Here is a 14,314-nt window from a genome sequence, read left to right as displayed (position 1 = left end):
ATGAGAATATTTAGTCCTGGTTTGTTTTGGAAAATATATTTGACTTGTAAATCCTAAATCTAGACTCACTCTGTGTGCAGCTGGTGGAATAGCCCCTTCATAGATTGTGAAGTTTTTCATAGACAAACCTGTCAAAATGAGTGAACAGTGCCACCTGCTGGGCAACAGATATGTAATTTTCAGACATAATAGAGACGGAAACAATGAAATGCATAGCTCCTTCTTCAGAATGTTTCATACTATACATTAGTGTCGATACAATAATTATGTCCTCCAGGAGTTGGAGCAAAGTGCATGTGCAATGAGACAATTTACGTGTGGCGTTTTAGAGAAAAAGTCAATTTTCAAAAGAAAGACAAAGTATTGTTCCTCTTTACTTTGTTCTTTATTACACATTAAATAGGAGTGGTGAGATTCATGGCAAAAAATAGACTCATTTGAGATCAGATCACCACTCTACACTGCCCACAACAGGTATGTTGTAAAGTGGTCATTCATTCACTTCCCTAGACCTGGACCCAGTCACACACTCTAAATCACATACACAGAGCGGAGTGAAACTCCATTAAAGCAACATTCATTTAGACACACCAACGAAATGAAGCACAATTTACAAAATATGCACCTTTCAGTATCACAACTATACAAAGGTTGTTAAAATATGATCCAGGTATAAATGATACATTTCAGAAATCAGCTGTTGGCACTCAATAAAGGAAGAGGAACATTTCAAACATTTCAGTAAAACTACTTTGGAAACAGTATTGTTAACAAGAGGGTTCCATAATTAAAATTGCATTAACAGTTATTATCTACTTCATGAGAAAAAGAGGTAATAATAAACTGGGTCAAAATTCATTAATCCTGAAAGCAAAATGTATCATGTCTGGATTTTCTGTGTCAATAGCACTGCGCCCCTAGAACAGCATTTTGTGCATTTCTTGAGCACACACAGGACAAAGTCAATGTTGTCTCGGCTCTTTCTACCGTCTAAATGTAGCACCTAATGCAAACATAAAAGGCAAATAAGAATCCCCAAGGGAGCAGCTTGTAAATATGATGGAAAAACGGGTTGACCTGGGAAATAAACTAGGACTTTTCTTTTTTATAAATTCAGACAATTTTCTCTAAAAACCAATTTGATGGCAATTATTGCCTCATTTACAAACATCAGTTCCAGTTACACCACCACAATACACAAGCTTTGTGAGCGAAAATGACAAATGACTTTGCTGGACAATCATTTCTGTTGAAAGGCAGCCCACCAAACAATTTCGACACTTTAGGGAATTAATCCAAAAACTCTTTCAAAAGCTCCGCAAAAGGAAACAAATCTGAAAATCCATTTGGGCAACATTTTTGAACAACCTCTGTGACACCACACCAAGAGAAATATTCCTGAAAGCTGCTTAAAAATGCATTCTGCTTTCTAGCCAGTCACAAGCGAAACAAGTCAACAGCTTAGGAAAATGTGCAAGGCATGACACCTCTATGGCCAGCTACTAAAGAATGATGAATTTAAAAAACCTTACAAACATTGAATAATGAGCTGATAGAGGGTCTTCATTTGGTTTAAATATGACACCTCGATCAGGAGGATGTTGACAGGAGAACACCAGTGAAATGATTCTTATCGGGATAAATGAAAACAATCCTGCAGTCAAGTCTTAGAGTAAAGAAAAGCAGGACTTTTGTGACCAGTAACGTCAAACATACTGTTTAACATTAGCTTGTCACAAGCCATGAATCCCTGCAACATAAAATGACTCGGGCCAACAAAAAAACATGGTTGCTCGTAAGAATCTGGATCTCTGAATTTGCCATTAATCAAGTTAAAAAAGTCCAAATTCTTTCTCACATAAGCAAGTAATGATTACTTTACATGAAACTTAAAATAAAAAAGACCATATGATGTCCACTTGGGTCAGAGTTCCTTGTTGCTGGATCTGTTAAATGTATCAACCAGAGGCAGTTTGCATGTCATCTAGGACACAATGCATGCAAAAAGAAAAAAACAAACATCTCATGTAGGCAAGAAATCACTTCCCACACAGTACAAAGCATTGACAAATTGCAAATGAATTAATAGCTAATTAGGGTGTTAAAACATTCGGAGAAGAGTAGGAGTTTGCATGCATTCTTATATCAGTGACATAACTAAGTCCTACCTAGAGGTCATTAGAGATGGGGAAATTACACAGTGGCTGGGACATTTAGATCTCATCTGGCTGAATGTTGGTCCTTTCTTCATACGTTTTATCTGCGAGGATCGGGATGAAAACTCATTCTTTGGCATCCCAAACTTAAAAGGGCATTACAGAACTTTTGCAGGACCTTTTAAGCAGGGGGGGGGGACTTTAAGTTGGTAATGAATAATTTGTCAAACATGAGTTGTGATGTAATTAGCTCACAGCTCTGCAGGTATATATAAAACATTATCCAAATCAACACCATCATCCTATAAAAATCAAACAGGCTGTTGGACCAACACATGTGGGCAACTGGCACTAAACTGAAAATAAAGCTTATTGGTGTCCAAATAGCAAATAATAGAAAGGCAGAAAAAACAGAAGGGGTCAGGTTTAGTATTCAGTATGGTGGGTATTGAGAAAGAGGCTAATAATTTAGTGTAATGTACAAAATGTATTACTTTAACTGTTCAACATAGTTCTTTTTTTTTTTAGTCTGTCTTGAAAAGGGGTGTTTATTCACATAAGTGTACACTTTGTCTTGGACTTCTTTTTCTTCTTTTTGCCCTCCTTGCTCATCTTCTCCTTATGCTTCCGGATTTCTCGCACTAATGTGTAAAAGGCATCATCAACGCCCTAGAAAAAAGAGAAAAAAGAATGCATTATTAAAATGACAGGTTATTATTTTCATACATTTTAATGTATCATAGGTATGATACATTAAAAGAATTTACAGTGTTCCTTGATTCATAGGTGATATTTCAAAGGCTGATGAATTAAAAGGGTAATTCCATTGTTGAAGAATTATTTGGCCATATGAAACCCTCTTTAATATCAAACTGATGTGTAACCTTGACTTCTTCCACTGTTTGTTTAGTTTTTTAAAATCTGTGGCAGTTTATGTGTATTGTTTGGATTTTTACCAATTCAAAACCAGAAATTAAAATTACATCTTCTTTGATTAGGGCTGAACGATTCAAAATAAATATTGAATTACAATTATTTTGATCCTCCATACTGGAGGGAATAATCATTTTTGCATCATTATTCTCATTTTCATAGAAACTGAAAAAAGATTTTTTGTTTTGTGAGGATCTGTACCAAACAAAGATTAAGTCTTAAGTCTATAGAATACCATTTGGGGGCCAGGAATCTCGCTACAGCACCACAATACTTAAGAATGGGTTTTTACCCATATTTCCCCCCGTGATTTTGATACTAGTCCATATTGTAATTTTGATAAAAGTCCAATAAATTGTTCAGCCCTATCTTGGATGATGGCAAGTCCATTTTACATCAGTTTGTACTAAATTTTTTATCAACTGTGCATCATCGTGACTCACATCAGAGTTCGGGTACATTTCCCAAACCATCTCAGGCTGTGTGAGGCACAGCTGAATAAAGGATTAATCAAAAAACAGTAAATAACAGTAATGTCGTGTATTTCAGAGTAAAAGTCAGCAGTGTTCCCACTGACAACAGCAGTGACAGTAGCAGCACTTACATGAGCCAATTTCTTTCCCTCTCAATACAATCAATCCAAATTTACAACTCCCACAGCGTGTTTAAGTGACTGCTAAATAAAAACGACAGAACAACTTGTCCTGTTTACATTTCTAATGGTCTATGTGCAGCTCGCCAATATAAACAAACTGAACCTGCATCGAGTGCTTGGCACCAATACTGGTTTACTGCCGTGGGTTTGTACTGAAGCAAGAGTTTTATAAAAAATATTCTTCTCACAGAGTTATTGAACAGAAGGCGAGCCTTCTGTTTGCCTCCCTAAAACTAATAAATAGAAACTATTCAAAGATTGTTCTCCTGGGTAAAGATGCATCACTCAGAAAAACGGTAGAAAACTCATAAGCAACAAATAAAAAGAGAGTGGCACGACTTCCGCAGGTGAACAGCTTTGATTCGAGTCAAGCCAATTTATTCTGACTGAGGTGGTAAAATGAGGCTTTATATTCTTGCTGGGCTCCTATTCTGATTATTAGTGAATAAAGGCTCAAAGTAAATGCGGCTAGTGTCTGTTGATGCCACACTGAGGCAGGTGTGTGAGTACTTTCGTATAGTGCAATAAATGTGATGATGACTGTGCAAGGAGCTGCAGGGTAAAAAAAAAGTCACATCAGTTTGTGACAAAGACAGCAGGAAGGAAAAGAAGAAGGACTAAAGGGGATTGTGACCACAAGAAAGACTCTCACCCACAAACACACACACAATTTTTTGTTCACAACATATCTGCCACTTTCTTGGACCACATCTTCCTTGGACACATTTCAGCACATGATTTGGTCCCAGATTCACCATAATCTGGTTTAATCACATTTTGGCTCACCAGCCCATACCCGTTTCTTGATGATGATTCCATCAAAATGGGACGTTTTCACACTGGTAGTTTAAGCAGAATCCGGCAACAATTTGACTGGAAATTTGATCAAATGGAGGCTTTTTCTGAACATTAGTGCACACCTGAGGGATGTGGTCTAATGGACTCAAGGTTAACGGTGGTATTGTTTGTGTGCAGTTAGAACGCAATCATTTTCTCACAGGTTTACGTGCGCTCAGTGGCTTTTTACCAACAAAAGAGGACATATAAAAACACCTGACTGGTGTATGAGCAGAGCATAAGAAACCCTTAAGTGATTACCTGTTATTGTTTTCCTCCGGTAGAGTAAAAAGGGTGTTTTTCCAGCCTTTCTTAGGAGGGTTGATGATGCTCACATGGAGCTGCCTGCTTTTCTCCATTTTTCCTTTCATACATCTAAATGTGCACCATCATCATTTTTCTTTGTAGAAACTAGGGTAAACGCCTGCACCTTAATGAGGAAAGAATTACGTAATGTACCACCCAATCAGAACGAAAGTAGAAAGTGTGAGAGAAGACCAGCTTCGTTAGCAGAAGGGGGGGCAGTTGAACGCTCGTTCAGACTCAAGTAAACGTACCCAGTGTGAAAACGACCTTGGATAATAATCAGCCATGATACACAGAGACACTGAAAAGGGAAGAGCTCATCAGCTGTTTGAGCCTCCTGTTAGAGCACCACAGCCCCAGTAGAAACCAGCAGTTAGCTTTGAGAACCATGAAGCACGAGCTCTCATCGCGGGTTCTCTCCCGTTGCCTTCTCCACAATCCCCACCAACACACACACACACACACACACACACATACATACACATACACACACACACACACACACAAACACACAGAGCTGGTGGGCGCGCGGCTGCATACACTTACCCCTTTCACATCACAACACACTTTTTAAGCTTGACACAGCGCGGAGTCTTTTCTTCCTTGCTGAGCTTATTGAGCCGGTACAGCCTGATCTCCCGTACCAGAGTGTAAAAGGCATCTTCCACTCTCTGCAGTATGAGACACAACTTCCCTCAATGTTGAGGAATACAGGAGGACACACTATATGGGTGCATGTGTTACAGCTTACAGATACAAAATAGCGGAGGTGGCCAATTTTTTAGGTGGGCCTACCTGCAATGTCTGGTCTGTTTTATCTACATAAAGTGATACTCCGCCAAAAATACAGCCCACTCACCTCCTGTATGCTTGAAAAGGTTTTCCGTTTCCTTCCTCTCAGTGAAAAGTGGTTGGATACAATTCCAAAGGGTAGTAAATAAAATATTAAAGTTTCCTTTCAAATTGCATTTGTATCTTTCAAACAAGCATTTTGCTAGCCCCTTTTGAAACTTTGAAAGAAGCAGTTCATTTAGTTGCATTTTGGCAAACCAAAATGTTCAGTGAAGAGGTGGACTATGGTGCTACAGGAGAGGATTAGGGCCAGGAAGGAGAAAAAAAAAAAAAAGAAAAATTTCAATATGCATTTCGATGAAAAAGTCAAAATGACAAGAATAAAATCGAAATACAATGTTGAGGGGGGAAAAAATTGAAATGTAAAGAATAAAGAAACTTCTTGAGTTGAGTTTCCTCAATGCATCTAATATACAGTCATGGAAAAAAATATTTGACATGATTTTGGTTATTATCAAGAAAACCATGGAAAATGGCTAGATATCAGCTCTTTCATTAAACTCTTTTGAGCTATTTTTGTTGTTATTATATTGGTCCAAACAAACATACATTTAGTTGTACCAGGCATTAAAATGAACAAGAAATTGAAGAAAACAAAACAATGGTCTAATAATTTTTTTCATGACTGTATGTCTAAAAAATTTTACATAAAAAGTAGATTTCTGCAAAACAAAAGTAGTAACCAACAATAGCTAATTTATGTGTAGAGGGATTTTAGTACTACTACACTCTTAAATATTGTTATTGCTCATTTTATAAATGAAAATCAGGTTGTAGCTCGCAGTCTACCTAACTGTTGGGACAAACAATGTTCCTCTGATGACTTATTGACGTGGGAACAACCAATCTTTGAAAATATTTCCAACTTACCAAACTCAAAAAGATGACTTTAACGTGACCTTTTCAACTTTTTTCTCCAACTGTATAATGAAAAAAAAATGTCCTCCTCTCATCATCTTTTTTTCTCCTACCTGGCCCTAATCCTCTTCCGTATGGTGCTGCAGCAGTTTGAGGGCTTTTATATTTAATTATCAACCTGAAAGTTTCATCATTGGAGTCCATTCAATAAAAGCTGCATACTACCAACCCTGTATGGATGTGATATGAGTGCTATGGCTGTTGTATGGCCAGGCTCAGGTTAAACCCTTAGTAAAACATGAACAAATACAACACGGATTCCATTAAAGTTAGGACACTGTGTGAAATTGACAAAACCATAATGCATCAAATTCAGAATACAGGGTGTATATTTAAGAAAGAAAAAATGTTTCAGTTTGAACATTAAATATATCATCTTTGTGCAGTTTCAATTGAATACATGTCAAAAAGGATTAGTAAATCATCACATTCTGTTTTATACAACGGCCCAACTTTTTGGGAATTGGGGTCGTACCCACAGAGAATTCATGAAAATATTGCCAATTTGCTGACATTTTGCAAGCTCTGGCTACCATTATACTCTTGATCTGTACTGCACATGTGCAACTATCAACAGATGAAAAAGAAGCAAGAAAGCTTCCTGTTAAAACTTCAATCATCAATGTTGCTTCTGGAGCCGATAATGGGAATTAGCCATTTCACTTCTTTCTCATCCCTGTTGGGAAATGCCATTGCGCAGTACATATTTAGAAGAGATGCATAGATCGAGTAGCAAGTACTACGTAGTGTTGTTGATCCTATATCGTTTAAATGAGCTAATAAATCATAGCTTGATATTGAAACAACTCTTCACTGAACTAAAGTTAAGAGTGCCTTTTTAAGCCTCCAGTAGGTGAGTGACTCTAAAAAAAAAAAAAATAGGTTGGAGTATCACTTTAACTTTGCAGTCTGATATAAAGGAGAAGCACATGCATTAAGATCATACTCTGATTGTGCATTATACTGTAAGTGGGAGGTTTCCCAGAAAGGTAAGATGAAATCACTGAGATTTGACACTGGGGGGCTTTAAATGCAAGAGACAGTTGCTGGTCCAACAGCAGCAGCACCGTGTGGATGGTGAATTATTGGTACACTCAGGTAGGAATAGGTGAACAGAGCTGTAAGAAATGAATCATTGTGTCATTAATTTCCCCCGCACCAGAAGGAGCCGTGATTCACCCCAGGTCAGAGAGACCAGGAAAGGATGTGTTTACAGATCACTGTGTCAGCCAGCCAGCCACCTAAGGCCATGCTCACAACACACACCACTGGATGTGACTACAGCACTGCAAATCTTCCAACACCCAGTCACAGTAACAAGTAAGCAGAATCATTAACCCTCCTGAGTAATTACCGACAGTTTGTCCTTTCATGCAGAGTCCCTGACACGCATTTACTGATTTGCTGATTTATAATGCAGGATCTTCTGCAGATGCCCTTAATGATGATATAATTTCATATATCCATGACAAAGTAGCATGCAATGATTACATTATCACCCATAAATAAAAAATTCAATTAACCAAAGAGGATTTAACGATGCGCAGCGCATTGCCCGAGACATTTCCAAGCAACATTATAAAAAAGGCCATTAGATGTGACACAAATCAACAGCACCACATGACTCAGACTTTAACTTTTCTTGTAATCCAAGTGCCAAAATTATCAAGCCATTGCAAGGAAACATGTCAAGATTACTATGAGCATATTCTCTCTGGAAAAATAAAAAATTTGATTTCAAAGTGAAATTTTAGGACTGCTGTGTCCATCAAGCCAATACCCCTGAGACCACATGCAACTTCTCACCATTCAACACCTGCAGTGGAATACTGGAGCAGTTTAGTGACAGACTGAAATGTTATACTGTTTGAGTCTTGACGGCGTGGTTGTCTGCAGCTGGGCTCTCACCTGTCTGGTTTTGGCTGAGGTCTCGATAAAGGGAATGCCGTAGCTGCGTGCTAAGTCCTGAGCCTGCTTGGTGTCCACTGTCCTGGACGGGAGGTCACACTTGTTCCCCACCAACACCATGGGGACGTCCTCAGAGTCCTTCACTCGCTTAATCTGTTCTCTGGACAAAAACAGACACAATAGAGACTTCATTTGATTTTAATTCAACCAGGTGAAAGTTCTATAGCCATTTAAAATGATTGAATTAAAAATCATTTATCTGTTCAGAGTAAATCAGGTCAACATTACCGTTTGCTTAATGCTGTAACCGATAAGGACATATGTAAATATATTTTCAACCATGACAGTTTTCTGGACATTTAATTATGAATTTGTGTGTTTTACTTACTAATCAAAATCATGTCATTTTTTATGGATTTTTTGAGCAGTTTAGCCATTATTAGACAAGAATTAATGGTTAGAAAGAACATGCAACAAAGGTTCCCAGGTCGGCAGGACTAAACCCTGGGACACTGCGATTACATGATCAACATCTTACACACGCACACACAACCAAATTGGGTTTTTTCCAGCTTTTCTGCCACTTCGGCATGTTGAATTGGCGGAGCTCGTCAGTGAGAGGAATTACTCTGATTAGCTGTTCAGCTTAAGCGAATCAGTGCAAGAGAAGAGAGGCGAAAGTGAGGAAAGCAAGAAAAATTATTTAAGTCAAGCAAGCACACAGGGAAGGTTTATTTTAATTCTCTATCTTAGTCTCTTCTGATAATTTCAGAACAAATATTTAATAATCATCTGAAATGAAGCAATAGATGGCCAGCGCATCAGTGCAAGACTGGTAGTCAACGCTGCTATTTTTCATGTATACATCATAACAGTGATTTGTATATCTGAAGGTGTTTGCATTTGAATGTCAAAAACGGACCACTGCCACCTGCTGGTATGGAGTGTTATTGCATCTCATGCAGGCACAGAACCTGTGTGCAAGTTCGCCGCTGGTTGTCATTTTTGCATTTTTTATAAATGCCACTTTTTGGCCAAGACGCAGGCAATATAAGTTGACGCAACAGTTGGCCTCTGTCACTGCTTTTATCACTTGCATTGTCCCTTTTAACAGTGTTCATTGCCTTCACACTGGGTCCAAAGACTGCAAAACTTCAGTCTCTTAGCTCACCTATAGTGGTGAATGTCCTCGAAGGACTTGGTGTTGTTGATGGCAAAGACACAGAGGAAGCCCTCTCCTGTCCTCATGTACTGATCCCTCATGGCGCTGTACTCCTCCTGACCTGCAGTGTCCAGGATGTCCAGCAGACATGTCTCTCCGTCGATCACTACCTGCTTTCTGTAGGAGTCCTGGAAGAGAAACAAGACGGAGAGCGGTCAGGATCCTGGGATTAGTGGGCTGAGTGTCCAAATATCATCTTAATAAAAAATAAGGCATGGTAGTGGATGAAATAATTCAGTGTCCAAAATTAACTGTTTGAGTCACCAGCCAAGGGAACTGGTAAATGAAATCCACCAACCAAAATAATAAATTGCCTTTTTGTGCCACATATGAATTCATTTCACTGCATTTCATTGTGATAGTAAGGTATTATATTGAAAAACATACAATTGCATTACATACAATGTTATAAACCTTAACGGTAATATTGGCTTGGTGATTAGAATAACAATTAATACCAAAATGACAAGAAATATATACACACATATATATATATATATATACATACATACATAAACATGTTATGCATAGTGAACTCTGAAGTATGCAGTACAATCATGGAATTATTTCTTCAAACTGAGTTGTTTACATTGCTTCATCGTACCTGATTGTATCAAAAATAATTTTGCAAAAAAAACGCAGCAGGACAGCATTTAATTGCCCTGCTCTGTAGTAGGCCACTCCATTTTCCAGCAGGCCTCAAGTCCTAATTTCCACAGTGACGAAGCACTCCCAGCTTTTCATCACATTGATGGGCACACTCAATCTGATCCAACACAAATAATTACTGTCTGATCAAGTGAGCAGATTTTGTTTCAGATGTTATCTTGCATTCAAATAATCTATAGTGGAGCTCTAACCTGCAACAGCACATCAATAATGGATTGAAATCATAATGAGACTGTTTACTCAGCATAGGTTGGCCCCCTGAGAACACAAGCAGGCAGACATGCATGGAAACGTATTAAAAACCTGTTTGGTGTCTTTTTAGGACTTAAACCAGAAGAACCTGCTGCAACTCCTTTTTTAAAGGAGTTTCTCCTTGTTCTGCTCCCATACCAAAACACACACAAAACCATGGACACAGTCATGAACTTGAGTGCACACAGAGTACATTCACATGCACAAAGTTTCCTTACCTCAATGGTGGGGTCATATTCATCCACAAAGTGATTCTGGATGAGCTGAATAGTAAGTGCGCTCTTGCCAACGCCACCAGCTCCCACCACTACCAGCTTATATTCTGTCATGATTCACCTGAGGGACAAAAAGAAGCACATTACACTCAGATATTTCAACAGAGGGTGATCTGGAGGAGCATCAATTCACCTGGGATACCTTCAAATCCTTAAAGGGAGTTTATCAGATATGAAACCTTTCTGCACTAAAGATGTTATACTCTACTGTTGTGGATGGTTGAAACTCTTCGGAGTACCAAGTTATTGCTTAAGTATTTGGTGTCAATAAGCGCCATTTTATGCTTTTTATTTCTGTTTGACAAGCTGTCCACTCACTGAGAAATCTGCATCCTCGGGATTGGCAGACTTTTGATGTGATCAACACCACTTCCAATGTTTAACTTATACCATCTTATGTCATTAAAAAAAAATAATAAGTTGATTCTATAGAAAATTAGATTTCATACCGTAATGTTTTGCCTTTCACTTATAAAATGCCTATTTTTGGAATCAACAGGATGCTTGCAGAAGAAGCTACAATAACCACAAACATAGTATGATGGTTCACCTGCAAAAGATTACGTGCAAATAAGGGCATATGAACAGTAAAAAATTGCTAATGAATTCAGGAAAAGTTGCCATGTTAAATTATCAGCCCAGAAAATTAAATAAAATGTTGATGAAATCAAATTAAAACCAATTCTATGACACAGAAATAAGCTTCATATCCTAAAGAACCAAGTACTGGAGTAAGAGAAATACATATAGTAATGAATAATCTGCATATGAAATCAAATGTCTGAATCCAGCAACACCTCCAATGGCATTTTCTGAGTAGCAGCAACACAACAGAAACTAACCCCAGGCAGAAATCTATGACATTACATTAAGGCTCCAAAATTGACAAGCAACTGGGAGGCTCTCTGCTGTCTGACTGCTTTGTGGAGCAGCACCCATCAATAGTGGCAGCTGGCCTTTTCAGAAGTTACAGTACACATTGCTCACAGCTCGTCTGCACAGCCTGCAGTCAGGGAGGAGTTCCACTGAATATCATTGCCTTTTCTAGACAAACAAAAACGAGAATGTGGTTTGATAGGTATTTGGCAGACAAACAACTGTAGTAAAAGTAAACCTTTGAGTTCTCAGGACTTTAAAAATGTTCTGTGGCATGTTATATACTATGCCCAACACAGCTTATTCATATCCTAGTTAAACTGTTCTGTCCATTAGGAATCAATCTTATCTTCACATAAAAGATAAGACTACTGACAATGTCACAGACCAACACTTGGAAGTTGTCTGCCACATGCTTACCATGCCTGTACCAATACAATCACTTTTCATCCACAGTTAACTGTTGGAATGTAATGGAGGGGAGACAAGAGATTTAAGGTTAAATAATATGTTTTCTCTCGCTCATTTGTGTTGCAATAGAGTTAAAACACAACAATATCATATTGCTAATTGTTGCTTCAAATTATGTTAAAGTTATGCTGCTATATTATTATTATTATTATTATTTTAGCAGTATTATGTTATCATTTCTTATAGAATATGACTATGCCAGCAATGGTGGTTGTTTGCCTGATGTTGACAGTCTGGATGGCATTGTGCAGCTACCTACATTTATATTGACTACATCATTCTGACAACAGACTTATACCCAATGGATAACTATACTTTTTAAACAATATCACACCAGGAGAATCACTAACCCGGTGGGGACTAATGAAGAAAGGGGCCCCTTAGCAGCTATTAATTAGTAGTAGGCTAGTTTGCAACACTTTGTCACATATGTGACTTAGTCGACGTTAAAACAGGCCGTTCAATCAAAGCCCCTGCGCCGTGTTGAAGCAGGCAACAACACCTAGAGTAGGCTTAAAAGTCGAAAGGAATTTCATTTAAATCCACTGCTCTGTGCCCGCAGGGTTGCCAGATTGGTTGTGTGAAAACCTCTGAGCACTGTGTTTAAATAACCAGGCTGCTGTGCTGTAAGCTAGCTTAGCATTGGAGCTCGCCCATAGCCTCAAAAGTAATCTTAGCAGCCCCCATAAGCTAAACTAACGTTGCTTATTTAAAAGTATTGAATTAATGCAGCATTTTCTGCACCATGTGCCCGCACAAACTCAGTATCATTCATTCAAAAGGGAAGGGTGCTGGTTTTGAAGCCGCCATTGACAGGCTAGCCCAAAGGTCTGCATTGCAGGGCCAGACTGTAGGTTAACAATTGGGCGTAGTTTGCACTACCAACGAAAATGAATATTTCCACTATAATGATATTGTTCAGTGGTTATACAGCCCACACAATGTCCCGTCTGCTACATTAGATAGTACAATGCTGCAACAAACCATAAAGCGACACACATGTATTATTCTTATCCATTTGTTTTACCTTTTAGCGAGTGGAGTTCCGCGTCCGAAAGAGCGACCAAATAAGTCAAGCTGATAATCCTCTCGTTTCACACGATCTCTGCATTTCCTATTTCACACCGAAACGCCCGCATTTAAGTCGGTCTACCTCGTATCAGAAGCAAGCGGGAACATGCGAAAAAGTGGGCAAATTAATCGATTGAACTTTCCATTTGATCCAGCGTCCGGCCTAGCTGCTCAGGTTGGCCTCCTTTAAGCGAATATGGGCGGATACCGGGGCGCACTTTACCCAGAAAGCATAGCTGAGGATTTCAACCGGTTTGGGGCATATCGCTCGCCTCCGTGTCGCAGTGTGAACAATACGCTTCCCTTTGTCCTCTATAAATATACGTATTGTGTTTTATATATGTTTCATTTAAAAACTGTTGATTTATAAAAACCCTGATTCCCTCTGTTTGTAATGTAGCCTACAGGTCGTGTAGGCAGTGCGCATATAGGCCTACAATATTTTTCCAAATTAAATCTCTTTTGTAGTCAGACAGAGTGGTTCACATTTCTGCTTTATTGATCACAAACAATATTGTAACTATATAGGTCACATGGTGTCAATTTCAGGACGTCTCCTTTCAGTATCATGAGCCCTCGCTGCTGCCTGCTGCAGAGTCAACAAAGCCTAGGGGGCGACTCCACTATATATAGGCTCTAAATATAACTGAATCGTGTTGGAGGGACGTCATTCCCAGGCAAGGAAATGATTTGGCAATCCCTTGTCAGTTTTCCAAAGTGTTCACTAGGCTGCCTCCTGCGCACTTTATGTGCATAAACGCATGCGGGCTTCGTAACTAAACAATGACCTAAAACAAAAACTCACTCTGAATAAGGACGATGAGGGCAAAGCATAAAGTAATCCCCGTTTTACACACTTGGCAGATCCGTAGTTTTTCCCCCAACGAGGGTCAATTCGAGGCAATGTCCCTTT

At 38.8% G+C, this 14,314-nt stretch overlaps 1 protein-coding gene across 1 annotated transcript; it reads right to left on the bottom strand.

Moving 5' to 3' along the window:
* Positions 1-363: 363 nt before the first annotated feature.
* On the bottom strand, positions 364-13,611 carry kras (v-Ki-ras2 Kirsten rat sarcoma viral oncogene homolog). Its single transcript, XM_059334726.1, has 5 exons — positions 13,358-13,611; positions 10,927-11,044; positions 9,737-9,915; positions 8,566-8,725; positions 364-2,825 (listed from the first exon to the last, which is right to left on the bottom strand). The coding sequence occupies exons 2-5, from the start codon at positions 11,035-11,037 to the stop codon at positions 2,709-2,711; spliced, it is 567 nt and encodes a 188-aa protein (XP_059190709.1). The 5' UTR covers positions 11,038-11,044; positions 13,358-13,611; the 3' UTR covers positions 364-2,708.
* Between the last annotated feature and the right edge of the window lie 703 nt (positions 13,612-14,314).

This window comes from Centropristis striata, chromosome 6 (genome assembly GCF_030273125.1).
Source record: "Centropristis striata isolate RG_2023a ecotype Rhode Island chromosome 6, C.striata_1.0, whole genome shotgun sequence".
Lineage (NCBI taxonomy): Eukaryota > Metazoa > Chordata > Actinopteri > Perciformes > Serranidae > Centropristis > Centropristis striata.
Note: the sequence above shows the minus strand (reverse complement) of the source record. Positions and strands in the feature narration are given on the sequence as shown.

Coding starts and splice junctions, on each gene's coding strand:
- kras (XM_059334726.1), bottom strand. CDS start 11,037: ATGACAGAATATAAGCTGGTAGTGGTGGGAGCTGGTGGCGTTGGCAAG. Junction 8,726..9,736: donor GAGGACATTCACCACTATAG/GTGAGCTAAGAG, acceptor GTTTTTGTCCAG/AGAACAGATTAAGCGAGTGA. Junction 2,826..8,565: donor CCTCAGCCAAAACCAGACAG/GTGAGAGCCCAG, acceptor TCTTTTTTCTAG/GGCGTTGATGATGCCTTTTA.